Source organism: Artibeus jamaicensis, unplaced genomic scaffold (assembly GCF_021234435.1).
Source record: "Artibeus jamaicensis isolate MK-2021 breed Jamaican fruit bat unplaced genomic scaffold, CSHL_Jam_final scaffold_286, whole genome shotgun sequence".
NCBI lineage: Eukaryota > Metazoa > Chordata > Mammalia > Chiroptera > Phyllostomidae > Artibeus > Artibeus jamaicensis.
This window is the reverse complement of record NW_026522034.1, coordinates 6,786,001-6,813,249: the sequence shown is the minus strand read 5'-3', so window position 1 is coordinate 6,813,249 and position 27,249 is coordinate 6,786,001. Positions and strand designations below refer to the sequence as shown.

General features: G+C 39.4%; 1 protein-coding gene across 7 annotated transcripts in view; it reads left to right on the top strand.

The window, feature by feature from the left end:
- The window catches only part of LRRC49 (leucine rich repeat containing 49), a 162,999-nt gene that overhangs the window by 51,807 nt on the left and 83,943 nt on the right, over positions 1–27,249 (top strand). For all 7 annotated transcript variants that reach the window (XM_053656873.1, XM_053656872.1, XM_037137277.2 and 4 more), the window contains one exon: positions 9,574–9,635. In XM_053656873.1, coding sequence (XP_053512848.1) covers positions 9,574–9,635 — 62 coding nt within the window. The remainder of the gene's footprint in view (positions 1–9,573; positions 9,636–27,249) is intronic.

Here is a 27,249-nt window from a genome sequence, read left to right as displayed (position 1 = left end):
TTTCTTTATATGTTTTACTCTCAAAATTAGATGTTTCAGTTGCTGGTATTTTCATTCAGTACTTATTTGGACTCACCCACATGTTAATTTGGGCTTACCTCTCCTCCCAAAATATATAATTTAGATAAAGGTCCTTTAAGATGACTTTGATGGGAATAAACTCTCTCAGTTTTTGTCTAATAATGTTTATTTTGCTTTTAATCATGATTTGTGGTTTGACATGGTTGACAGTTATTTTTCTCCCAGATGTTTGAAGCTCTTAATTGCATTGTCTTTGGTTTTCTATTACTGTAATTATGCTGTCTGCTATCATTATTGTAGACAGTCTTCTTTGTCTTCCTTTAGTTGCTTTTAAGAGAATAGGATTTCTTTTTTAATTCCTTCAGCCTATGTTGTGTATAGACGTGGAACTACCAAGTTTCACCAATTTAAGACACATTTTGCCATATTTCAACAACTCCGAAAGTTGGGTATGTCTTACCATCTGTGGCACCTTTTTTCTAATCCTCCCCTGAGGACATGTTTATTGATTTTTAGGGAGTGAGGAAGGGAGGGAGAGAGATAGAAAAAGTGATGTGAGAAACATCAATCGGCTGCCTCTTGCACATGCCCCGACCTGGAATCCAATAGGAAACTGAGGTATGTGGCCTGACCGGAGGTCAAACCTGCAACCTTTTGGTGCACAGTATGATGCTCAGCCAACTAAGCTACTGGGCCAGGGCCAATGTGTGGCATATTAAAACCACTATTGGATAGGCTACAGCAATTTCATTGTGTAAGTATGTATGAACTTGGTTATAACTGTTTACACTGTTGTCATTTCAATTGTTAGTACATGTTTTGAATTTAATCACTGTTCAAAATGTATTTAAAAGATTACATCATGATTTGGCTTTGAAATGAAACTTTATTAAAAATGACATGAAACTAGAATAGCAAAGCTATAAATTTGATATTAGTAAAGATGTTGTATTGGAGGAATGACTGCAATTTCACATTTTCTTGCTATTTAGTCATAAAATACTTTCAAAGGAAGATAACCAAGTTTAGTGAGACTGTTACATTCTCTTGCTGAGATAGGCTCAGATAATTTGTTTATCACATGCCAAATAATGCAGCTGAAGGCAGGAGAAATTGAGCAAACTCCTTGGAATAGATGAAGAAATTTCAAAGTAACAAGAGGCTGTCTAAATAATTCATGGTGGTGTGTTAGCACATTCATGCTGCTGTAACAAAATACAACCGCCCGAGTAGCTTATAAACAAGAGAAATTTATTTCTCACAGCTCTGGAGTCTAAGAAGTCCAAGATTAAGGTGGTAGCATGGTTGCATTCTGGTAAGAGCCCTCTTCCTGGTCCATAGCTGGTACCTTTTAACTGTCTTCACATAGTGGAAGAGGCTAGAGGTCTCTGTGGGGTATTTTTTATAGGGCACCACATCCCATTCATGAGGCTGCATCTCATGACTTGGGCATGTCTTGAAGTCCCCACTTCCTAATACCACCATCTTTGGGAGTTTGGATTTCAGCATATGAACTTGGGGAGACACAGACATTCAGACCACAGTAATGGTGTTTCTTTATCAATATCAAAACACACACAATGGAATCGGCTTGGAAGAAATCCTGTAGACAGTAATAGAGCATACTTTTAGTACATGCTGCATCGCCAATGAGTGTGACGGCACAGAAGACAATACTGTCCGAACAGCGTGGATGTTAATGGTCACATAGTGTTTCAAAGGTGGACTCTAAAGGTACAGATTGTTTCTCCATAATTTATTGGGGTATGATTGAGACACAGTAAAATTAACAAGTTTTAACTGTACAGTTTATTTTTAAATATGTAAATATTTTCAGGTGACTACCACCCAGATCGAGAGAGAAAACTGTATCACTCCAGGAAGTTCTCCTTGCCTCTTTCTAGTCACACTGTCTTTCCCTGCCCCAGAACCTTCCTGACTTCTATTTTCATGGAGTAGTTGTGCCTGTTTTTGAGCTTTGTGTGTGTATGTGTGCGTGTATGTGTGTACTCTATTGTGTACTAAACAAGTGTTTTTATATTTATCCATTTTATTGTATTTATCAGTAGTTTTTTTAATTGCTGAATTGTATTTACTGTCTAAATAGAATACACTTTGCTTTTTCATTCTTCTGTTCACAGGCATCTTGGTTATTTCCAATTTTTTTATTCTTACAAATAAAACTGCTATCAATATTTTTATAGTATTTTATTTATATATTTGTTTTGCTGAACATATACCCTCATTTCTCTTAGGTAAATACACAGGAGTGTCATTACTGAGCCCTAAGGGATGGATGTCTAACTTTATTAGAGAATGCCAGTCACATGAAGCGATTATCCCATATCACACTCCCACCAACAATAAATGAGAGTTCTGATTGCTCTACATCCTTGCCAATGTTTGATACTGACAGTCTGTATAATTTTAGTGATTCTGTGACTCTCATTGTGGTTTTATTTTATAGTTCTCTGGTGACTAATGATATTGAGCATCTTTCATGTATTTATTGGCTGTTCTGACATACCCTTTTGTGAAGTATCAGTGCAAGTCTTTTGCCCATTAAAAAAATTGGGTTATTTATCATTTTATCATTGAGTTGTAGTAGATCTTTATTCTAGATTCGGGTTCTTTATTTGATAATTGTATTGATTATATTTTCTGCACGGGTTATCTTTTTGCTTTCTTAACAATGTTTTTTGCCAGGTCAAAGCTTTAAATTTTTGTGAAGTATAATCTATCAGTTTGTTTCCTTGCATCATTAGTGCCTTTGGTCTTGTCCAAAAAGTCTTTGCCTTATCCCCATATCACAATATGTTCTCCTATGTTTTCTTCCAAATGTTTCGTAGTGTTACCTTTCACTTTAGGTCTGTGATTCACCTTTAATTAAATTTTAGGTACAGTGTGAAGTAGAGGTAATGGTTCACTTTTCCCACATAGGGATAGCTATTTGTACCATCAAGTTTTATTGAAAACATATTGCTTTCCCCAGTGAATTAAATGGGTATCTTTGTTGAAATTGAGTTATAATCAAATGAGTCTTTTTATGGACCTTCTTTTCTATCCCATCTATTTGTCTACTCTGTTGCCAAAACTACACTGCCTTACAGTAAGTTGAGATATTTTGGGAGTTCATTTATATAATGAATTTATTTTGCTTAATTTTTACACATGCATAAGAATGATATTTGGTTAAAAACATATGGTTCAGTAAATCTATCAGAACTCTTCCAGTAATAATGATATAAAAATTAAGTGATAGATTATTTTATTACTGGTTAATTATAATTTTCACCAAGTGTTATATAAATATAAGATGGTATCTTAGATATGATTTTCTAAAGTATATTTTATTAATAGTGCTATTACAGTTCATACATTTTTTTCTCCTCTCTATTGCCCTCTGCCCTGCACCCTACCTTTCACCAGGATTCCTCCCCCTTAGTTCATGTCTGCGGGTCCTACATATAAGTTCTTTGGCTTCTCCATTTCCTATACTATTCTTGCCCTCCCCCTGTCTATTTTCTACCTACCATTTATGCTGCTTATTCCTTGTACCTTTTCCCCTATTCTCCCCTTCCTCCTTCCCCACTGATGACCCTCCGTGTGATTTCCAGTTTTGTGATTCTGTTCCTGTTCTAGTTGTTTGCTTAGTTTGTTTTTGTTTTTTTTTTAAATTTCAGTTATTGGTAGTTGTGAGTTTTTTGCCATTTTACTGTTCATAGTTCTGATCATCTTCTTTTTCTTAGATAAGCCCCTTTAACATTTCATATAATAAGGTCTGGGTGATGATGAACTGCTTTAACTTTACCTATCTGGGAAGCAATTTATCTGCCTTTCCACTCTAAATGAAAGCTTTGCTGGGTAGAGTCAACTTGGATATAGTTCCTTATCTTTCATGACTTGGAATATGTCTTTCCAGCCTCTTCTTGCCTACAAGGTTTCTTTTGAGAAATCAGCTGATAGTCTTACGAGAACTCCTTTGTAGGTAACTGTCTCCTTTTCTCTTGCTGCTTTTAAGATTCTTTCCTTACCTTTAATCTTGGCTAATATAATTATGATGTGCCTTGGTGTGTTCCTCCTTGGGTCTGACTTCTCTGGGACTGTCTGAACTTCCTGGACTTCCTGGAACTCTGCTTCCTTTGCCATATTGGGGAAGTTCTCCATTACTTTTTCAAATAAGTTTTCCATTTCTTGCTCTTCTTCTTCTCTGTCATCCCTCTGATTTAGATATTGGAAAGTTTAAAGTTGTCCCAGAGGTTCCTAAGCCTCTCCTCATTTTTTAAAATTTTTGTTTCTTTATTTTGTTCTGGTTGAATGTTTATTTCTTCCTTCTATCCAAATCATTGATTTGAGTTCTGGTTCCTTCCCTTCAGTATTGGTTTCCTGCATTTTTTTTTATTTCACTTTGCATAGCTTTCAGTTCCTCCTCTATTTTGTGTCCATACTCAGCAATTTCTGTGAGCATCCTGATTACCAGTGTTTTGAACTCTGCATCTGATAGGTTGCCTATCTCCTCATCACTTAGTTGTTATTCTGGAGTTTTGATCTTTCATTTAGGCCATATTTTTTTGTCTTGGAGTACCAGTCTGGTGAACTTTTCTTCCTTAACTCCTTGGTTGTGGGACTCCCATGCAGTTTGATTTTCTGGAAGTTCTGGTTGTTTTTCTTTTAAATTCGTTGTTGTCCTTCTTTTGGTTTTGAGGAAGCAAAGCATATTTACCTATACCTCTATCTTGGCTGAAGTCTCCCATTGATATAATTAAGTATGGTAATTTTTTCTTTTTAATTTTCTTTTAAAGATTTTATTTATTTATCTTTAGAGGGGAAGGGAAGGAGAGAGGGAGAGAAACATCAATGTATGGTTGCCTTTCATGCGTCCTCTGCTGGGAACCGGCCTGCAACCCAGGCATGTGCCCTGGCTGGGAATCGAACTGTGAGTGTCTGGTTCGCAGGCCCGTGCTCAATCCACTGAGCTACACCAGCCAGGGCAGTAAGTATGGTAATTTTATTGCCATACCTAATATTTGTGTTTCCTGAATCTGCTGGTTCATATCTTTTATTAATTATGGGAAAATTTGAGCTTTTTGTATTTTCAAATATTACTTCCTCCTGTTTCCTCTTTCTATGTTCTAAACATCTGTAAGCATACTGTGGATTATCTTGGTCTATTTTTTGTTTCTCAAAATTTCTATCATTTTCATTTCTCTGTGGTACGTTTTTACATTTTTTACTACTTCTTTAAAATTTTTTAAAAATTTATTTATAGGGAAAGGGGAAGGGAAAGAGAAGGAGAGGGGGAGAAACATCACTGTGCAAGAGAAATATCAATCTGCTGCCTCTCACATGACCCTAACTGGGGAGCTGGCCCACAACCCAGGCATGTGCCCTGACCAGGAATCAAACCAGCAACCTTTTGGTTCACAGGCTGGTGCCCAATCCACCTGGCTGGGGTACCAGCCAGGGCTTTACTACTTCTTTAGTGCTATTTTTAGGTCATTAACCGTCTTCTCAGTTTTGTGTAATCCGATTTTGAGTCCATCCCTTGAGTTTTTAGCCATGACCATTATTTTTTGTTTCTAGAAGTTCAGCTTGGGTTTTTTTTTTAAATGAACATTCAGATTACTTTATTTGCAGTAATCATATTTTGTCATGTTTTGTTTAATTTCTGTAGTAGTTTTTCTTTTTATATATTTATACGATTTTATTTATTTATTTTTAGAGAAGGGGAAGGGAAGGAGAAAGAGAGGGAGAAACATGTGTGGTTGTCTCTTGCAGCCCACATTCCAGGCATGTGCCCTGACAGGAATCAAACTGCTGGCTTTTCACTTTGCAGAACAATGTCCAACCAAGTCACAATGGTCTGGGCTCTATAATAATTTTAAACATAGATATTCTGGTTCTACATTTGCTTCCTGAAGTTTCTGCTGACTCTTGCTCATGCTAATTTTTTTTTCACAGGTTAAGTAGTTTGGGATAGTCAGAATTTTGCAAAGTTTGAGTTGAGTTTATGTCTTTTCAGAGAGTTTTGCCAAGAGTGCTAGGGCCACTAATGTGAGGGACCGCTTTTTATGAAGAGTCTTGTTAGGTCATGCATGGGATGTAACTTTGAACTACAAATTTAAGTGAGGAAAGGCCTGTGGTTATGAAGGTGAAGCTTCTCTTTTTTCATAACTATTAAATCTATCTCTTCTAGATTATTAAGACTAGAAATCTCTGTAGTCAGAGTATCAGTGCCTGCTTACTGGTCTCATTTCCAATTCCTTTTTATTTTTTCTTTGTGTGGGGAAATTCCAACAGTACATAGAGGAAAACCAGACTGGAAGAGTAACTTGCAGTTAGATGGCCTGAGATTTATTGCCATGTATGAGTGGTAAACCAATATTAAAAGTAGATGTGCATATTAATGTCTTTGGGTAACAGAGCAAGGTAATGAACTTTTTTTCATTGGCATTTAAATATATGATTAGAGTCATTGATATGATGACTTACACATATTATTCCTCATATAATATGTGTCTGTGTCACAAAGTGATGGCTGAAGCATGTCATTTTGGAATTAATTTAATAAATTTCAATGAAAATACTACTTTTGTTTTTTCAAACATTCAATGCTTTGTTAGTATATGTGTTTCCAGTTCTCAAAATTAAAATGAGTACCCTTATATGATTTTACTCTGACTTCTTTTATATGAGAGAATAAGTAACAAGGTGAGAGTAGCTGTGATTTTATTATAGTCATCTTTGTCCTACGTGATGCATGCCAAAGCCGTGTCTCCTTGCCTTTCTTCTTCCTTATTCCTCTGCAGGAGGCCATTCTAAAAATAGTTCCAGTAATAGATGTCATGTACATGGTCAGGTTGCTGAGTCACGTAGTTCTTTTTTGAAGTTTAGGAATGTGGAGAATAGTGAGCAGAGTAGGGTAAGCATATTTATCAAATGGCAAGTTATTATACTTTTGAAAAATAAAGAATATAATTCTTACTAATCTTGTAGTAGCTTTATTTAAATATATCTTAAAAGGATTATATTTTGAAATATGTAAAATGATTTTAAATCTTCAAAAAAGCTTCGAGTGTGATTCTCAGGATTGTGTTTTGTTAAATATAATAAATTTGAGACAATGTGCCATCAATTATTGCTTCTTGGCAGTAGTTTTCTGCCTGTGATATTATTGTCTCCAGAATAGAATGGTTGGGAGGGCTTAATGCTTGACAATGAAATAAATGAACTGACTTTTGCTCAAAGCTGTGAGAATTTAGCTTTCTTACATCATCCTTAGACCCCATTTCTCCTTTCCCCATCACTCCAAAATAGTGATACTTGTTGTGTAAGCAGATTGCTGAGTGCTGGTTCCCCCAAAATACCACCAGGACAGCAAATTTATTAGAATGCTAGGGATTCATTACACAATATTACTCAGAATTGCTAGAAAAATTAAAGAAAAGTTATAATTTTTTGAAAAATGAAATTTAGAACAACAAAAATGATTGTATAATTATTTTGCTTTTTAAGTTTCTGGAAAGACTGTCTATTAAAGTGGTTATAAAAATATATGTAATTGAATTCTGATTTTGAGTTTTTTTATTTGTTGTGAATATTTTCATAGCTCAATAAGGTCATGGCAGTTATTGATTTTGAAAATTTGATACAGACTTCTGTTAAAATTTTGTTTTATGAATGAAGATAAATATAAAACATTATAATTTAATCAAATGAATATTAAAAAGACCTTTCTCACAAAGTATCTCCTGATGTAATTTGACTTTATAACTAGCAAAAATATATGTCTTGAATGTTGTCTGCAGTCTCTGGAGCTGGTGGGATGCACCTGAAAGAGACACATGTATCTTTTTAAGGTGCCTCGATTCGGAGGAGATCCAGGCTACTGCTTCTCAGTTTCTCCCAGTTATATGTCAGCAAACACGCTTTTGCCCAAAAACGTCTCAGGTAGATTCCAGGAAGAATCTGGGAGAAGAGATTCCCCAAGATTGAGAGGCCTTTCAGTTGGGTGTGACTCTATGCTTCTGGAGGGCAGATAGGAAGCAAGCTACCATTTCCTTTGGAAAACAGGGCCCTGGAATAACATGAGCCCTCCCACTGTCAAAGTAGTTCTTTCCCCACCCCACTCACCTCTTGTTTCTGGTAATATCAGAGACATAGCTGGTAGAGCTGGTTCAAGAACTTGGTCAAATGTGGAGCCTATCACCCACTGAGGGGACTTTGGCTGCCTTCCTGTTTTATGCAGAGTTATTCCTTGCCTGTGGTTGATAAACCCTAAAAAATCACTCACACCTATGGAACAGACTTTTCAGGGCTGGGCCTCAGAATGGTAATGCCACGTGAATGGTATACATAGCCAGTGAATTGGTCTCTGCAGTTATATTCATTTCATACTGTTTAGGGTCTAAGGGGTTGAGAGAAGGTTGGATTTGATTTGGCCTGAGTATTGGTCACAATAACATGTAACATATACACATTTATATTAGCATCCTTCAAACTTACTTAGCTAGAAATTATTGTAATTATATCGCCCTTAAAAATAACAACCATTTTATGGGGAAAATGCCAGTGTGCAGTGTTTTTAAAGAGCAGAGTAATAGAAGCCATGATCAATGGAACCTTGTCCTGCCTCAGACTCCAGGATAGTTTATAACCCTGGGTCAGCTTCCCCCTGACTCCATGCTGCCCCTGCACCAACCTCAGCTGTCTGCTTTTCTCATGTGAGGGATGAGGTTGTAGACTGAGCTTCCTCTTAAGATTCTCTTACTCCAGTATGTCATACTTCTCAGGTTTGTGTCTTTTCACTTAATGAAACTGGACAGCTTTATTTATATTTTGTAATTTAAAAAAATTGTATGGCCAAAGATTTCAAAATTTGCTGAGTGTAACTACTTTTAAATAAATGGTAGAGGTTTGCTTTGGGGTGCTGTACCTAAACAGAACAGGGTAGCTTTCCCTGACAAGAACCTCCAGTTCTTGCTTAGGTTGGAAATTGCCCTTACGGTGCCCTTCAGTGACACTGGGTATGATCTGCTTTTAGTTTTATGAGGGGATTGTTTGTGTTTTGGTTCATTTGTAACCGAGTGGCATATTTCCATGGGTTTGAGAACAGTGAGGTAAATTGGCTTTGAAATTCACAGTACTGTTTGGAAAGCTAATAGCATAAATTTAAAATTTGAAGCATTTGAACAGTTCCCTTTTATAAATGATTTTTAACAAATGTTTGCTCTTACTACATTTGTGATACAGTTCAAATGCTGAAGAAGCATTTTGGCTTCTTTCCCAAAAGAGGCTAGCAGCAGCATCTCTCCCTGCTCTCCTCCGAGCTTTTTACCGTGTGAGTGGTGCAGCTTGTTCTGCGGATGTGCTGAAACCCTCCCATTTAATCTGCAGTGGAGAAGAATGGAGCTCAGCGTCCAGTAGAAATCACTGGTCTAGCAAGGTTGCAGTAAACAGAAGTGACTGTGTATTTCAACAGCTGAGCAAGAAGACATGTATAATATTTCTTTTGCTGTCAGCTGATAAATTTTGCTTTCTGTTTCCTTCTAGAGGGATGTGGATAATTTGCCCTGCCTCCAGCGTCTCTTTCTCAGCTTCAACAACATAGCCAAGTAAGTGGAAACTCCCAACTTGTCATTTACTAACAGCTTGATTGTGTGGGTTTAGTGCTTTGAAATAAGATTGTAAGTGCCTTGGAGAATTTATTGACATGTGAGATTTTAAATTGGATAATGATAGGGCTGTCTGTGACAGAGTTCTTGGTGGAAAAAACGAAGCTCTGATGTGTATTAGTGCTTCTAATACTAAAATGATGAAGTTAGTATATAACATGTGCTTTTTATTTAATCATACTTTAGAGATGCTGTGTTGGAAAATGTAGAAATTTCAGTATACATTTTGCTCTCCTTTGTTTGACATTTCCTGCACTAGTCAAATTAGAATTTCTTTCATAGAGTACCTACAATCTGTGTAGCTGCCAAACAGTTTTGATGTAGTGGGCTCAGAGACACTTGCTAGTTAGCCTATAACTTCCAACTTGGTATCCCTACTTAGGACTAATGCTGCTAAGGGATGGAATATTAAATATATAAATGTATCAGTGTTGTTACAAAGATTTGAAGCATATTGTCCTTTGTGTCGTGATAAAGTCTTAGTGTCAATGTGGCAGATTTCGGAACTGGAGCTGAGACAAGCTGTCAGACCTTTCAGCGTGGAGGGACCGCTATTCCTTCCCTAATTTCTTCCTTCTCTTTCCCCGTAGCCACTTGGTTTGAACTCAGCTGAATAACAAACTTCCCCTAAGTTTTATAGTTTTCCTTCAAGGCTGTGCTTTGAACCTGCTTTTATAACATGGTAAGAATGAAGTATAAAAGAGTTTAGAGTGTGTCTCTTCCTGGCCTCTAGGTCTGTGCTTCTGATTATTCAAAATTGAATAATCAGTTTGGTTTTTATGCACTTTCTGTTTGCACCCTTTCCCCCCATCAGACTTGGGTCATCCATATCCTTGTACTGTGTGTATGTCTAAAGGTTAGAGACGAGATCCAGATGGCAAACGTTGCAAATAGGTATTATTTTGAAGAAAATACCCTGAATCTCTCTCTTTTTCTTCTGTGGAAAAAGCATTAAAGTTTTCTGGAGTATTTTTTCTCTCTCTCTTTTTTTTTTTTCATTTTATGTTGAATGCTGTTCTAGCTGCCTTCTTGCTGAGGAGGTAGGATTTATTTTTCAGTGGCAGCGTAAGGGACACTCAATTTTCTTTAGGGAATTTCTACCTAAAGACTATTAACAACTGTTTTGAGAGGATAATTTCTCATTCTCACAATATGTTGTTTCTCGTATCTCACAATATTAACTGTCTAAGGTGCTATTAACCCTTAAATTCCCTCAACCTATAGTGGAACTCATTACTGTGTTTCTTGTCTGGTTTATGGGGAGTAATTTAAAGAGATACATAAATTTGGGAGTAGGGGTTATGATGTTTCAGGTCCCCAGGATCTCTGAACTGCTATCATCACTGCAGAACCAGCTCAGAATGGTGCTGTCCTGTTTCTAGAAAGACCTGGAGCCAAAGTTTATGAGTAACACTTGTGCGTACCACTCACAAGTAACACTTATGCACTTTCAACTGCTCCCCCCACGGAACCAAAGTAGTGGGACAGGATCAGAACCTGAACACTTGGAACCTTTTCAGAAGTGAAGGGTCCATTGTCCAGGAACAGCTGATGGTGACACCACCTAATCTGGCCCCAGACCCTGGGTTGGGAAGGCAGATTGGAGCCTGCCTCCTGTCTCCTAGTCAGTTGACTTGCAAATAAAAGCCTATTCTTTTCTCAAAGCCGGTGCCATGTTGGCTACCATATGTGTCGGTAACAGGCCTCTGCTTGTAATGCTGGGTGTGTGGGGAGTTGGTTTTAATTGCTTGTATTTAGGGAATTTTCTTACCAACCTATAAATGAGTTTCACCCACCCATATCTGTATTGAAATAAAGATATGATTAATGGGATGAATATTTATAACTTTCTTTAAAATTTTCTTGCATGATTTTGCAAGAAATTGCAATAGAAGTGAGTCAACAATTTCAGGGCTTTCATTTTCTTCTTAATTGATTTCTCTGTGTTTGAGCATGGGCCTAGCCCTTTGCTTTCCTCTACTGCTTCTAGCTGATGTACTTTGAGGCTAAGTACATTTTCTGCTTTGTTCCTGTTAATGCACATGACCCCGGAGATAGTGTGTAGTGAATATAGTGGGTCTGAGGAGAAAAAATTAGAGCTGAATCATTGAAAACATTCCTGTAAAGTTTACCTAGGACACAAATGTTTCAGGTAGCTGGGCCATTAGATGATCTGTAGTGACACCGCTAGTATCTTTTCAGGGCCCAAGTGCCCAGCTATAGTCCGGGCACAGTAGACTTGCCTGGTTTGACAAAGGGAGACCCCCAAAGTCCCCTGGAATTATCTTCTGGACAGCAGGCCCCTTGTAGTACAGGCTTCCCCCCTGCCATAGGTGAGTGTTTTAGGAGCCCATCTGTACCAGTATGCCAGCTGGTGTTGTTGTGAGAGGATGTTTGGCTTCAGTGAATTTTTTTGGAAAACTCAACGTGTTTGCCCATTTCATCATGGGTGATTTACAAGCACACCTGCCCACACCAAGCTGAGTGTTTAGCACTTTTTGACCAGGAACAGCATGACCCCCATGCCCCACCCTCCCTATCCACCTGATCTCACCCTGAATGACTTTTTTTTGTTTCCTGGGATGAAAAAAATCCTCAAAGGGAAACGTTTTGCTGATGTGGAAAAAGTGAAACAAAAAACGGCAGAAACACTAAAAGGCATCAGAATTGACAGATTCAAAAACTGTTTTGAACAGTGGACAACACATCTGGAGAGGTGCATTGCATCAAATGGAGAGTACTTTGAAGGTGACTGAAGTTTAAACATGGAAGAATAAATGCATTCCAGTTTGTAAATAAATTCCATTTTGGGGGTCCCCCCTCATACAGTGCAGTGGCCCACAGGCCCCAGGGGTGCAGAAGAGCAGAAACAGCAGGGAAAGCTGCAGGTCGGCACCTTTCGGGTCCCCTGGAAAATTCTCGGGTAGTGTTTCACAGATGAAAATATCCGAACGTATCTCCATTTTGGGGAGACGAAAATGCTTTGAATGTTATGTACTAGGGCTTCTTGGTTTTAACCAACTTACTGGATTCTTAATTAACCACTTGCATAAATTATTAGGTAATAATAATTACCTAATAATTATCTTTCAGGTGGCAATTCAGGAAGTTCCAAAATGTGACGGTACCCTATTGAATTCAGGGAATTACATTGTGGGTTGAATGGTGAGCTTTGTGGACAGAACACTTTTTGTGTGTTTTCCTGAAGATACTAGAACAGTGCATTTAGTTCTACCGTGAGACAGGCAAGCTATACTTAGAGAATGAATGACAAATATTCATGTCTGTGTATCTGAATAGAATTAGTGCTTCTGGTTAACTTATCCCTCAGAGCATGAGGAATATAGAAATATAAAGACACAAATAGGTAGTTATAATTCAGCGAGTTTAACTTTGTTGTGGTGACATGCAGGGATATTAGAAAATGTAAATCAGCCTCGAAGTGAAGGAAGCCTTCCCAGAGGTAGATGGTACCTGAGTTGAGCTCTAAGCGCAGAGCTGGCCTTAGTAAAGTTAGGGGTACTGGGGCGATCAAGGTACAGGGCACACTTGGGCTGAGTTGATGGAGAGGCTCAGGGTGGACTTGCTGGGTTTGCTTTCTGGGGAACCGCAGTGAGATCCTTACCCTCCCCTGTTAACTTCCCCCCATTCCCGCTCATACTATCCCTGGACCTTCCTGCAGCCCATAGAATGCTGCAGGGGCCTGCCAAAGCACATTTTATGTTGCTCACCTCTCGAGAGATAGTTTATGGTTAATCAAAATAATCTGTTAAATTCCATTATTCACCTTTTCTTCTTGGGTATTGGTTGTCCGGTTGATTCATTTTGTTTTTCATGGCTCTCATGCTTTTAATTTTTAAGTAATTTTTTCTAGTAGTTTGACCTTATTTTATGAATGCAAGTTTTCTTTGATTATTAGAATTTACTTTTTTCCCTTGGAGTTAATACCTGTATTTGTTTCCTAAACAAAACAAAAAAGCTCCTTCTTTTTTTGTTTTTTTACATCCATGATTTTTGGATGGTAGTTTTATTTATAAATGAGAGTCTAGATGGAGTTATTTCCCTAGCTTACATTTAAAAAAAATCACTGTGAATGCAAGTTGTGAGTACAGGATCTGTGTCTGCAGAGGATGTAGGGTGGGGAGGAGGGCATTACCTACCCCGTTGGACTTCCCTTTAGGATGTTCGCAGAAACCTGCCTCTGGGAATGGGGACTCCCTCTTCAGTGCTGCCACCAGGACTTACCCAGAACACGGCCCTTTTTCTCTCTTCATTGTCAGGCCACTCTGAGAGTGAGAGGCTAGCATATTGTTTCCAAACCCTTCAGGAATTACTGGGCAGCTGACCCATCTCCATTGCCAACACTTGCTGCCTCTGATTTGGGGACTAGTACGAGGCTCTGCTGGCAATACTTAGCAACTTACAATGTAATGATCCTGTTCGGTTGAGGCTCTTTAGCAATTTTGGGTTTTACTAATTCCACTTGCTGTATACCTTCCAGAAATTCCTTAGTGTTCTGGTCTGCTGGTGGAACTTCTCCTGATTTTTTGTACTGCTATGGGTATTTCATACTTTTATATTCAGTCATTTCAGAGATATTTGGAGAGGGTTAGGGAATCAGGGGTGTACGGCCTTTTGGCCTCTGGCCAAACTGAAAGAAGAGTTGTCTTGGGCCACACATTAACTACTTTGCAACACCTAATCACACAAAAAGATCTTACAGTGTATTAAGTAAATTTATGATGTTGTGTTGGGCCGCATTCATAGCCGTCCTGGCCTGCATGTGGCCTGCGGGCCACAGGTTGGACATGCCTGTAAGGTAGGCGTTCAGTCAGCCTTTCTTGTAACTGTCCTTCCTTTGAGTGATTTCCCCAAATAGGATACATATGAAGATATCTTTGGAAGGTCTGAAGATAAATAGTAGACACTGGTTCACTGCTGGATAATCTGCCCCAGGAGATTTGCAGTGGGCCAGGGATCTGGACTTTTCTAAGGCTTTTTGGAGGATTCTAGTGGGCAATTAAATGCTAGATTTGGGAACCATTGAGTTATGATACCCCAAAATAAGAATACTTGCTAACTTACAGATTACTGTTTTATGTAAGATTTCCCTTCATCTTTTTGTTCAAAAAGGAAGAGCTTTTTAAACAAAAATATTTGTCAAGGACAAATTATATGCTACCCTCTGAAGGCAGTTCATGCTCTGCAGCCGAAGAGTGGGTACCTGGTCTGTCTCATCTCTTTTTCCCCCGAAACAGTTGCACAGTTTTAGGGTTGAGTTGTAATCCATTCTTCTCTTCAGTCTCTCTCTTCTTTCATTCTCCCAGTGTAGACAGTTTTTATAAGCTTTTTTAAAAAAGAAAAACAGAAGGAAGAAGGGTTTATAGTTCTAGTGCCTTGATTGCCTAAAAGGCACTAGAATTGTAGAACTAAGTGCTTGTGCTTGTAGAACTAAGGGGAATTCAGTATCATTGGAAAGGAGTCAAATACTAGTCAAGCTCAGGACTCTTGGTCTCATGTAGTCTTTTTTTAAGTTGTGGTAAAATACACACAAGTGTACCATCTTGACCATTTAAAATATATATAGTGCAGTAGTGCTAATACATTCACATTGTTGTGCAGCTAATCTCCAAAATTTTCATCTTGCAAAACTGAAATGCAACAATCCTCCATTCCTCCCTCCCCCGAGCCTCTGGCAACCACCATTCCACTTTTTGTTTTGATGAGCTGGACTACACAAGGTACCTCATCTAGTGTAAGCATACAGTATTTGTCTTCTTGTGACAGGCTCATTTTGCTTATTGGCCTAATGTCCTCAAATATCTCCATGTTGTAACATGTAAAAATGCCCTTCCTTATAAGGCTGAATACTCACGTATTATTCTTGAGGTGCTATGAAAGAGACTAGAAGAGGGAGCTTGCAGAAGGAGCCATGTCTGCTTCTCCATCCTCACTGCCTTCCCATTATGCCGTAGACCCCTCTGGCACTGGACTTGCGTTCACATATCTGTCATGCTCCCCACTGCCCACTCCGTGCATCTCCTGTGGCTTCCGGCAGTAACATTTTTCTAACCTCTCTCTCTCTGAGCAACTCCTGAGCTTCCTCTGGATTTCAGAATAAATAATACCAAGGGTTCTCAAACTTTAATACACCATAGAACTGTCCAGGCAGCCTGCTGGAACCCATCTTTCTGGAACCCATCTTTCAGGGATTCTAATTCAGTAAATTTAAGTGGGGTTCAGGAATTGGTATCTTTAGCAAGTGATGCAGCTGACTTAAAATACCACTGGCCTCTATTTTTCAGACTTCAAGTAAAAATGTGTATGGGGATCCTAAAATCAATTTAGTGGATTAAGACCAGAAGACTAACACTAAGTTAGTCACCAAGAAAATATCAGTCACATATTTAAGGGCAAATAGTGTTTTGTGAAAGATTTTCAGTTTTAATTGTGTGCGGGTGTACTATGCATGCACTTGTGTGTATATTATTTTAGTACAGATACGTGGGAAGTAGGTGATGATGTAAATATGTTTCTCACTATGGATTGTGTTTTAAAAGTTTAAAAATACTGTTGGGTCTTGGTGTATTCTTTCAGAACTTCCTGTATGTCCACTGTTATCGCAGTGTTCATAGTTTGTTGCATTTTAAATTGTTCTCCCTGCTGGACCGTGAATCGGACAAAGGCAGGGGAGCGTGTCTGCTGTATGCACTGCAGTCTCTTCCAGCATCTGGCATGTGTGAGCTCTCAGTAAAAATATTACTATCAACAAAATTTTCAAAAAGAATCGAATCCCTCAGATGGAGAGGTTATTCTGTGTGGCCTAAGAAGCTGCTTGGTGGGCCTCCTACGTCAATACTAAGTCATTTGGACAGTGTTTAATACCTAGACATGTGAGGTTTAAGGCTAAACAATCAATTCCCCTGGCAATTGCTTCTGGCTTCCAGGTAAATCTACTGATATGTCAGTAAGCATCTTGCTCAGAACTTCCAGAGACAAGAAAAACCTGTGGAAACTGAACCTTCCCATGACTGCGGTGTGCCCCGGGGTCCAGGCAGTGAGGAGCTGCTGTATCCGTAGGGCCTTTAATAGCAATAACAGAACTGCCAAGTGGAAGTTTCCTTTGTATGATCTCCATGCACCGGAAATTCTAAACAATGTCAGGGATCAAGTATTCCTCCCTGGCAGTGTGGACCCCTCATACCTCCTTCTTTCACTTAGTGAGATAATACTTTTTGGACTCTGCTTTCTCTTTTTGGTATCATGAAAGTTTTAAATTAGGTTTCCATTTTCTTTTTTGAGGGAGGAATGTTGTTACAAGCCCTCCAATGACCTCTTTTATTAATTACAGTATGCCTAAAAGTCACTGAGACTCCAAGCTTTGGGATTTGACTTTTCTTTCATTATAAGGAAATATTATCCTCCAGGCCCTTTTCAAAATTCACTGAAAATGGCTCACAATTGTACCTGTATCAGGAAGTCATTTTTCTCAAGCCGTATTTCAGTCGGAGAAACAAAAGTGCCCTTGTATGAGTTAGGTATCCAGAGAAGAAGCCAGTTCTATTTCAGAACATTGGAGAAACTGTGGCTGCCCTGCAGTTGTCTCTTGTTGTACTAGTTGCTATTTTAAGGGGGAAATTATTTTCCTGACCTTCAGAGTGTATTGATATTTGTTGTGAACTCAGGTTGTTTCATAAAGTGTTCCCATGGTTGAGCTGTGGGGCTTTACTATTGTAATTCTTAGGACTGGAAGTGTTGCTTATGTCCTAATTAACTAAGGAAATTAATTTTCCTTAGTTCTAGTACCCACAAACTTTTAAAATAGCTTTAGTTTTTTCTCCCCTTTGTGGCTCAAGTTAACAGATAACCAGCAATATGCTAATCCTCTTACTAACTGAATATAACAGAGGAACTCAACTATTGCCAGATCTTTTGTGATCACCTACTAAGAGAAGTTTTATTTGTTTAATCCTCACCCGAGGACATTTTTTTTCATTGCTTTTAGAGAGGAGGAAGAGGGAGGAGAAAAAGTGACATCCATCAGTTGCCAAGCTCACTCTTTCCCTGATGGGTTGGAACCATAATCTGGGCATGTGCCCCGACATGGAATCAAACTCACAACATTTCATTCTCCAGGATGACAGGAGCCAGGCCTACTAAGAGAAGTTTTAAAATTTAAGAAATGATGACTGCATTTGTGGAGGAAATTTCATCATTAGTACCCACTTAGCTACCTAATTCCTTTTGAGGTCTTTACCTAGTGGCTAACATGTGATTCACTTTCAGACAAACTTTTAATTGCCTTTTTAAAAGGGCCAACAAAACCAAGTTCTAAAAATAGGGCTCCCCTCTCCATCCATTGTCATTTTACTCCTTTGCAGTGAGCAGAAGCCTGTGTATGCTCAGGCACAGTCCCTTAGGCCTGACAGTTAATCCTAGCCGCAGTTTTTAAATTCTTTCAGGAGGCAAATAGGCAGAAAGGTATGCCCACAACCAATGATAGAGTTGTTTTCTACACTAAACTAAGGATTATACAGTTTAGTTAATTTCCTGTGTTTTATTTTTGTGTTGTAGTAAAAATGAGTTTTTAAAAATTTCTGTTAGTCTTTTTTTTCACATTTTATTGTATTTTTTCCATTACCATTTACACCTATGTCCAACTCTGTCTTCAGTGACCTCAGTGTTGTCTGTGCTTCATCCATCCACCCCTCACCTCCCCCCAGTAGCCGTCATCTCTACATGTGAGTCTGTCTCTATTTTGCTTATTAGTTCAGTTTGTTCATTAGATTCTATGTATAAGTGCAGTCGTATGGTATCTGTCTTTCTCTGACTGGCTTATTTCACCTAGCATAATGTTATCCAGGTCCCTCTGTGCTGTTACAAAGGGTAAAATTTTCCTCTTTTTTTCAGTTGAGTAGTGTTCTTTTGTGTAATGTCCCATAATTGTTTTATCCACTCATCTACTGATGGACACTTGGGCTGTGTCCATATGTTGGCAATTGTAAATAATGCTGCAATGAAATAAGGGTGCTTACGTTCTTTCAAATTAGTTTCAAATATATCCTTCGGATATATTCTCAGAGGTGGGGTCACTGGGTCCAAAGGCAGGCCCATTTTTAATTTTTTGAGGCATTGCACACTGTTTTCCACAGTGGCTGCACCAGCCTGCATTCCCACCAACAGAGCAGAAGGTTCCCCCTTCTCCACAGCCTTGCCTGCACTTGTCGTTGATTTATTGTTGATAGACATTCTGACAGCCGTGAGATGACATCTCATTGTGGTTTTAATTTGCATTTCTCCGAGGATTAGTGATGTTGAGCATCTTTTCATATGTCTATGGGTCCTCTGTATGTCTTCTTTGGAGAAGTGTCTTTTCAGGTCCCTTGCTATGTTTTAATTGGATTGTTTGGGGGGTTTTTTTGGTGTCGAGTTGAAGTACTTTATAAATTTTGGATATTAACCCCAATAAGATGTATTGGCAAATATGTTCTCCCATTCTGTGGGTTCTCCCATCAGTTACACCTGTCTTTTTATTTTGTTGATGTTTTCCTGTGCAAAAACTTTTTACTTTGATGTAGACCCATTTGCTATTTTTTCTTTTGTTTCCATTGCCTGGACAGTTATATCACATAAAATATTTCAATGAGCAATGTTCAAGATTCTGCTGCTTATGTTTTCTTCTAGGATTTTTATGGTCTAGGGTCTAACATTTAAGTCTTTAATCCATTAAAAATTTATTCTTGTGTGTGGTATAAGAAAGTGGTCTAGTTTCATTTTTCTGCACATGTAGGAGGGTATAGCTATGGGGCCACTAAAAGAAGGATTTGTAATGTGGTCCAGAACTCAGGGTGTTCAGGAAATATTAAAAATATGGGATGTCCTCACCCCTACAAGTCTGAACTGAGGAGCTGGACACATGGAACAGGGCCATTGAGTTGTTTTGAATAACAGCAGTTTTGCAGATAACCTCTAGAATGGTCATTTAACATATCTATAACCTTTAACTGGTTTCATAGATATGTTAAATAGCTGTGGCCATGCTTTGAGCCAGGGAGAACAGAGTGACTTCCACTCAAGTTGTAGGAAGATGTAGGTAACTGGGAGGCAACTACAGGAGAGCTTGGAGATGATTGGCTTCAGGCCATGGGGCCACACCTGCCCAGACCCACTATGGCAGCCCATTAAAACTGGAAGGATATGGGAGGGCTGGCAAGTGTAGCTGATTGTGGAAGGAGTCAGAAATGGGGCTGCAGAGGAAGATTGTCCCGGGGATTTAAACCCAGACAGGGCAGCCATTGCAAGGAGATCCAAATGCTTTTGGCAGAGCAGGGACCCCCGCAGCCTTGATGAAGGAGAGCCACAAGGCTTTGGCCAGAGTCAGGACCCCCACAGCCATGACAAGAATCACCATGTGGCTTTAGCAAAGAATCACCACGTGGTTTTCTATTTCTTTTCCTGAGATACGGTACCTCAGACTGGGCAAAAGGGGAAAGAAGGACTGTGGATGTTTGTGGGTATTTTAAGGGACTTTGGGATTTTTATGAAGACATTAAGTCATTACTCTTAAGTCAGTATAACTTGAATAAATAATTCCTTTCCTTTTCACCAATCTCTAACATGGAGAGCTATAATTCTCTGGTGATGGGAAAGGTGAACCTAGTACAAGGGGACCCCCTTCTCTGGCGGCCAATCAGGGAAACCATGGGAGACTGTTACCGAACAGAGGCCCGGGGAGGGGCAATATTTGGCCCACCCAGGGATGCCAAAAACACTGCTACAGAACAACAGGGGCCCCTCCCAAGGACAGTATACTAATATCTACTGGGCTCATCTGTCTGCCGCCAATTGGAAAGACATTTCTCAATGCCAGAGATTTGTGAAGAGGAATCGAAATGTTCGTTTAATACTATTCAGGCCTAACGCCTCCATTAAAATATCGAAGTCCTTTAGGGTATACATCTACACACAAAGCACTCCCTTATCCCACTGTCCCAACTCTGGGTACCGTAAATCAGGAAAAGAGCACACGTCCATTTTTCCAGGCCACTGGTATCGTCAGCTGTATTGACCATCTAGGCAGGATCTCCAGTTAATCCAAAGTCATGTGGCACCCTCTCACGGTCCACTGGCAAGAGTTCTTTGTACCCAGTTCCAGTCAAAGTCTCTCCTGCTTCCCAGGCCATGTGGCCAAAGGGAGCACCCCAAGGCCGTGTGGGCCTCTTCTACCAAAACTGCAGGGATCCGCACTCCACCAAAAGCGCGTGTTTTTCTTCTTCACCTGGCTGCAGAGATCTCCGTTCTGGCAAAGCTGCATGGTTTTCCCTTTCACCTGGGCCAGAGGGGTCTGCACTCTGCCAAAACTGCATGGCTCTCTCTTTCACCTGGGCATGAGGGGGTCCTAACTCTGCCCAAACCACGTGGGTCTCAATGGCTGCCACCTCTGGGTTTTAAATCCCCACGCCAATCTTCCTCTGTACCCCTATTTCCAACTCCTCCCACGATCAGTTACACCTGCCAGTATTTCTGTATTATTACAAGTTTACTGGGCTGCCGTCGTTAGTCTGGGCAGGTATGGCCCCATGTCCTAGAGCCAATCTTCTCCAAGCTCCCACATAGGCACTATAACTTGGGGGACCTACCCCCAGTTACATCTTGGAGGAAGTGTCTTCATCCCCCTAGCTCTAAGCCTGGCCATAGCTGTTTAACATATCCAAGTGACCTGCCAAAGGCTATAGATATGTTAAATGACCAGGCCATGGATTAGCTGCAAGGCTGTGGCTGTACAAAACAGCCCTGCATGTTCCTGCTCCAAGTGTCCCTTCCTCCAACTCACACCTGGGGGGAAGGGGTGAGGATATCTTATATGTCTCTCCAATATTCCTATAGACTTTGAGTTCTGGACACCATTCCAAATCTTTTTTTGGGGGACCACCCCTTGGCTGTACCCTGTATCAAGACCACATGTGCAGTAGCTTTAAAGTAATACAACTACTTGTACACGCACAGTAAAAGCCTGCCAAAACTAGCCAGGAAGTATCCGTCCTATAAGAATAGAGTCCCTCCAGCCCATGAGGTCAGTCTCTGCTTGGAGTAGGCCTGCTCCCATGTTCTCTGCTATAAACTCTGGATGTTCGGTTCAGTTCTTTGTCCCGATCACCAAGAACCTGGTTACCTGTGCCCACTTATGACACACGTATCTGTCCAATTTTTCCCACACTGTTTATTGACTAAAGGATCTTTAGCCCATTATATGTGCTTGCTTCCTCTGTTAAATATTATTTAATTGACTATACAGGTGTGGGTTTATTTCTGGGGTTTCTATTCTGTTCCATCTGTGTGTCTATTTTCATGCCAGTACCATGCTGATTTGATTTCTATGCCTTTATTGTATAGTTTAATATAAGATAGCATAATTCTTCCAGCTTTCTTCTTCCATCTCAGGATCACTGTTGCTAGCTATGTGGGGCCTTTTGCGGTTCCAAATACATTTTTGAAATGTTTGTTCTAGTTTTGTGAAATGCAACATTGGAATCTTGATAGGAATTGAGTTGAATCTATAGATTGGTTTGGGTAGCATGGACATTTTAATAATGTTAATTCTTCCCGTCCATGAACATGGTATATGCTTCCACTTATTTGTACCTTCTTCAATTTCTTTCTTCAGTGTCTTAAAATTTTCTGAGTACAGGTCTTTTACATCCTTGATTAGGTTTATTCCTAGGTATTTTATTCTTTTTGAAGCAATTGTGAATGAGATTGTTTCATTAATTTCCCTTTCTGTTAATTCATTATTGGCATATAAAATGCAACTGATTTCTGGATATTAATTTTGTATCCTGCTACTTCTCTGAATTTATCAGTAATATTAGTTTCTTGGTGGAATGTTGAAGTTCTCTATGTATAATGTCATGTCATCTGCAAATAATGACAGTTTTACTTCTTTCTGATTTGGATGCCTTTTGTTTCTTCTTGTCTGGTTGCTGTGGCTAGGACTTTCAGTGCTATGTGAATAAGAGAGGTGAAAGTGGACATTTTGTTCCCAATCTTAAGGGGAACGCTTGTAGTCTTCACCCATTGAGTGTGATCCTGGCAGTGGGTTTGTCACATGTGGCCTTTCTTATGATTGGGTGTGCTCCCTCTATTCCCACTTTGCTAAGAATTTTTGTATCATGAACGGGTACTGGATTTTATGAAATGCTTTTTCTGCATCTGTAGATATGATCATGTGGTTTTTATCCTTCATTATGCTTATGTGTGTTAGTCTTAATTATTTGTTGATCTCATGCTAGACAGATCCCTGACTACAGAGACAGATGGAATGTGACCACCACGATAACACGTACTGTCAAGTGGCAGTGTTACTGGGGACCTTGAAGATGTGCTTCTAATTTAAGGGAACTAGCATTGCTGCCATTCAAACAGTAGAACTTTGTAACTTTATTTTATTAATGTTCTGTAGATAAGGAGCATTAGAAACCAACTCCTTTATACTGTTAACATTAAACATCTTTATAGTATTTTGTAGTTATAAATTTTCCAAAATTTTGCTTTAAGCTAGGATTTTAAATTGAATGAGTACATTTGCTTTCTATCTTCTAATTTACTAAGTTGTGCATAGAATTTACTGCTAAGAGAAAATTATTTAGGTGACACAAATAGAAGTTAAAAGCATCATTTAAATGTGTTGCCAGGGAGCACCTGAAAAGCAGGTGGGCACTCTCCAGTTGAAGCAGGGCCAGGTCTTTTATGGGATGTTGGAAAGTCGACTCTGTGACCTTGCGGTTTGGCCATATGCAGTGTTCAGCTTGAACTTCCAATAGCAGCTCGCTGTGTTTTCTTTTTCATTCCTCTTGCTCGAGGACTCTAACCAGTCAGAATGGTATTTTCTGAGGACTGTTTTTGCAAGCCTTGTAGTTTGCTGAAGAGTCAGAGTTCATAGGGCAGGGGTGGTAGATAGTAAAGAACAAGAAAAGAGGACAAAGGTGCAAGACAGTGGGGAAATCATGGAACCTCTGTTGTGTTTGTTTTATTCCTTTTGCATTACCTTTGGAGGAGAGCAAGGCAGAAGAAAATCTATCAGGTAGAAGTTACATTTTATTATTGTATGACTGACTTTATTATCCTTCTTCTTTTCATTTTAAGAGCATGTGTAGTCATTTAAAGCATCAATTCTGTAGATACAAAAATACACACAAATGCTGTCATGGATTTTATTTATAACATTGTGAAGAAACTTCCCAGGAGTTTTCCCAGATACTCTTACTGGTTCACTTTTGTTGGTGTAGAGGTAATTTATTCGTGCATGTATGTGTATGAGTTTTTATAGGAAGGATTGTTGAACCAAAGTTAAACAAAGGCCCTGTGAGCAGGCTGTTCACACACCTCGTCTCAGACTGGGTTCACACACACGTAGTTGACAGGCTGATAGCTATTCGTGGAAGTGAGTTAACATTTCTAAAAGCATTGCTATATCAAAGACCCTTTGGGGTTTTGCTAATGTGAAGGTTCTAGAAGTTGCAGGAAATTTTTTAGTGCATATTACTAAGGGAAATTTTGAGTCTAAAAATTACTCTTGACTACATATATTGGGTGTAGTTGTTTCTAGGTGCAGAAACAAACAAGTATGGCACATTGAGACTGATGTGTTCTATGAGTTTCTTTTTTCTGCATATACAAGAAAACCCAAAATATATTCATAAAAGAACTTAAGGTATAAGTAGATTAAACCCAAAATGCATATAAAGATAAACTTAAGGTATGTAAGTAGCTTCTGTAGTGCTATTCCTTGTACTTACATTGTAGAAAGTATTTCCAAGAGGGGTTTGAAGTAGTTTACAATAAAAATCCCCAATACATAAACATTTAAGCATAAACATGTAAAACAAAGGTAAATGGAGAGATATTGAAAAGACTGCACAAACTGGTCAGTTAATCTCAGGGAGAAAAGTAAACAAGCTCAAAATCAATCATACCCAGAACCCTAATATGTCCTTCCACCTGCAGAACTTTCAGGCTTGATCAGTTGGAGGAAGTTTTGTCCATCCTTTAGGATGTAATCCAAACCCCAGACAAGTAGAATTATTTCCTTTTTCTAAGACCTCTACAGTATTTCTCAGAATACTCTAATACTTGTGTTTATATATGTCCAGTTAAGTTGTGTTTAACTTAGAGAATCTGTCACATCTGGCACATAGTGAACACATAATTATTACTGTTTCAGTTAATTCATAGATAAAGCCAGCCTTTAAAGCTGACGTTTTTCAGTAGTCATAGATAATTCTTTAAAAAAAATTATTTTACTGTTGTTCAAGTACAGTTGTCTACATTTACTCCCCACCACTCCCCACCTCCCTCCTCTGCTTCCACCTCCCGCGCCCCCCTCCGCTTGGTTTTGTCCATGTGTCCTTTATAGCTGTTCCTGAAAACCCTTCCCTCCCATTATCCCCTCCCACCTCCCCTCCGGTTACTGTCAGATTGTTCTTAATTTCAATGTCTCTGATTATATTTTGCTTGCTTAATTCTTAACAGTCTTATTCAACATGTTATCGTATTTAGTTGCCCGAGGATTCGGTTTGCAGGTAATTCATCATAGCTGTTCCTGGTATCAACTGCTAAAAAGTAAATAAGGCAAAGCCAAATTAGGATTCTTTTATGGCACAGTTGGATTATTAGTAACACCTGTCACAAGACCTTCCAGAGCAAAGGCCGTCTTTAGTGATTAAAAATTTCAGTGTGTACTTTTTGAACATTTGAGTGGATTTAAAGTTTCTTCTTGGAGAAAAACTTCAGACTTTGCTCTAGGCAGTTCCTAAATCATGGGGCACGGATAAGATAGCCCTTGGCTTGAGTGGAAATATCTGATTGTCTGCTAATTTCAACATCCGTGTTATCTCTGGGACTGTTTCTATTCACTTTTTTTTCTCTTTGATAGTGATACAGGGTGCAGCTGGGGGGGGCAGAAAAAAGATTTGGAATGGTGTCCAGAATTCAAAGTGTATAGGAATATTGGAGAGACATATAAGATGTCCTCACCCTCACCCTAAGGGGGAAGGGATGAATGGAGCAGGGCCATTGAGAGCAGTTTTGCATAGCAATAGTTTTGCAGCTAACCTCTGGAATGATTATTTAACATATCTATAACCTTTAACTGGTTTCATAGATATGTTAAATAGCTGTGGCCAAGTTTGGAGCCAGGGAGAAGGGAGTGACTTGGACTCTGGATGAAACTAGAGGCTGTGCCCCGGAGTGAGAAGCACCAGTGTGAGAGCTTGAAAAATATGGGCTCCAGGACATGAGGCAATAACTGCTCAGGTGAAAGGGAAAACCACACAGCTTTGCCAGAATGGAGATCCCTGCAGCCAGGTGAAAGAAGCCACATGCTTTTGGTGGAGTGCGAACCCCTGCAGCTTTGGTAGAAGAGGCCCACGCGGCTTTGGGGTGCCCCCTTTGGCCAAGTGGCCTGGGAAGCAGGAGAGACTTTGACTGGAACTGGGTACAAAGAACTCTTGCCAGTGGACCGTGACAGGGTACCACAGTACTTTGGATTAACTCGAGATCCTGCACAGTGACACAGCTGATGGTGCCAGCGGCCTGCAACACAGACATGTGCTCTTTTCCTGATTTACGGTACCCGGAGTTGGGACAGTGGGAGAAGGGAGAGCTATGTGGGTGTAGGTGTACAACCTAAAGGACTTTGATATTTTAGTGGAGGCATTAAGCCTAAATAGCATTAAATAAACATTTTGTTTCCTTTTCACAAATCCTCTGGCATTGAGAGATGTCTTTCCAATTGGCGGCGGACAGAAGAGCCCAGTAGATATTAGTATTCTGTCCTTGGGAGGGGCCCCTGTTGTATAGCAGTTTTGGGCATCCCTAGGTGGGCCAAATATTGCCCCCTCCTCGAACCTCTTGTTCGGTAACAATCGTACTTTTTTTCTTTGTTTCACTTGTCTTGCAATTTTTATTGTATTCTGAGCATTATGAACATTATATTGTTGAGAATATGGGTTTTCTTGTCTTTTATTCAGATAATAATAATTTATTTTTTTTAATTCTCGTTTATTAAAAGTTAAGTTTATTGGTAAAGCAGCAATCCAAAAGAACCTATGCAGCCCAATGTTCATAGCAGCACAATTTACAATAGCCAAGAGTTGGAAGCAACCTAGGTGCCCATCAGTAAATGAATGGATCCAAAAACTATGGTACATTTACACAATGGAATTCTATGCAGCAGAAAGAAAGAAGGAGCTCCTACCCTTTGCAACAGCATGGATGGAACTGGAAAGCATTATGCTGAGTGAAATAAGCCAGGTGGTGAAAGACAAATACCATATGATCTCACCTTTAACAGGAACCTAAACAACAAAACAAACAAGCAAGCAAAATATAACCAGAGACACTGAGATAACAGAATTGGCTGACAATGACCAGAAGAGAGAGGGGAGGGAATTTCAGGGGAAAAGAGGAAGGATTTACAGGAACAAGTATAAAGGACAAAAACTAAGGGGTGGGGGGAATGGGAGGAAGGTGAGGAGCACTTGAGGGGTGGGCTGGG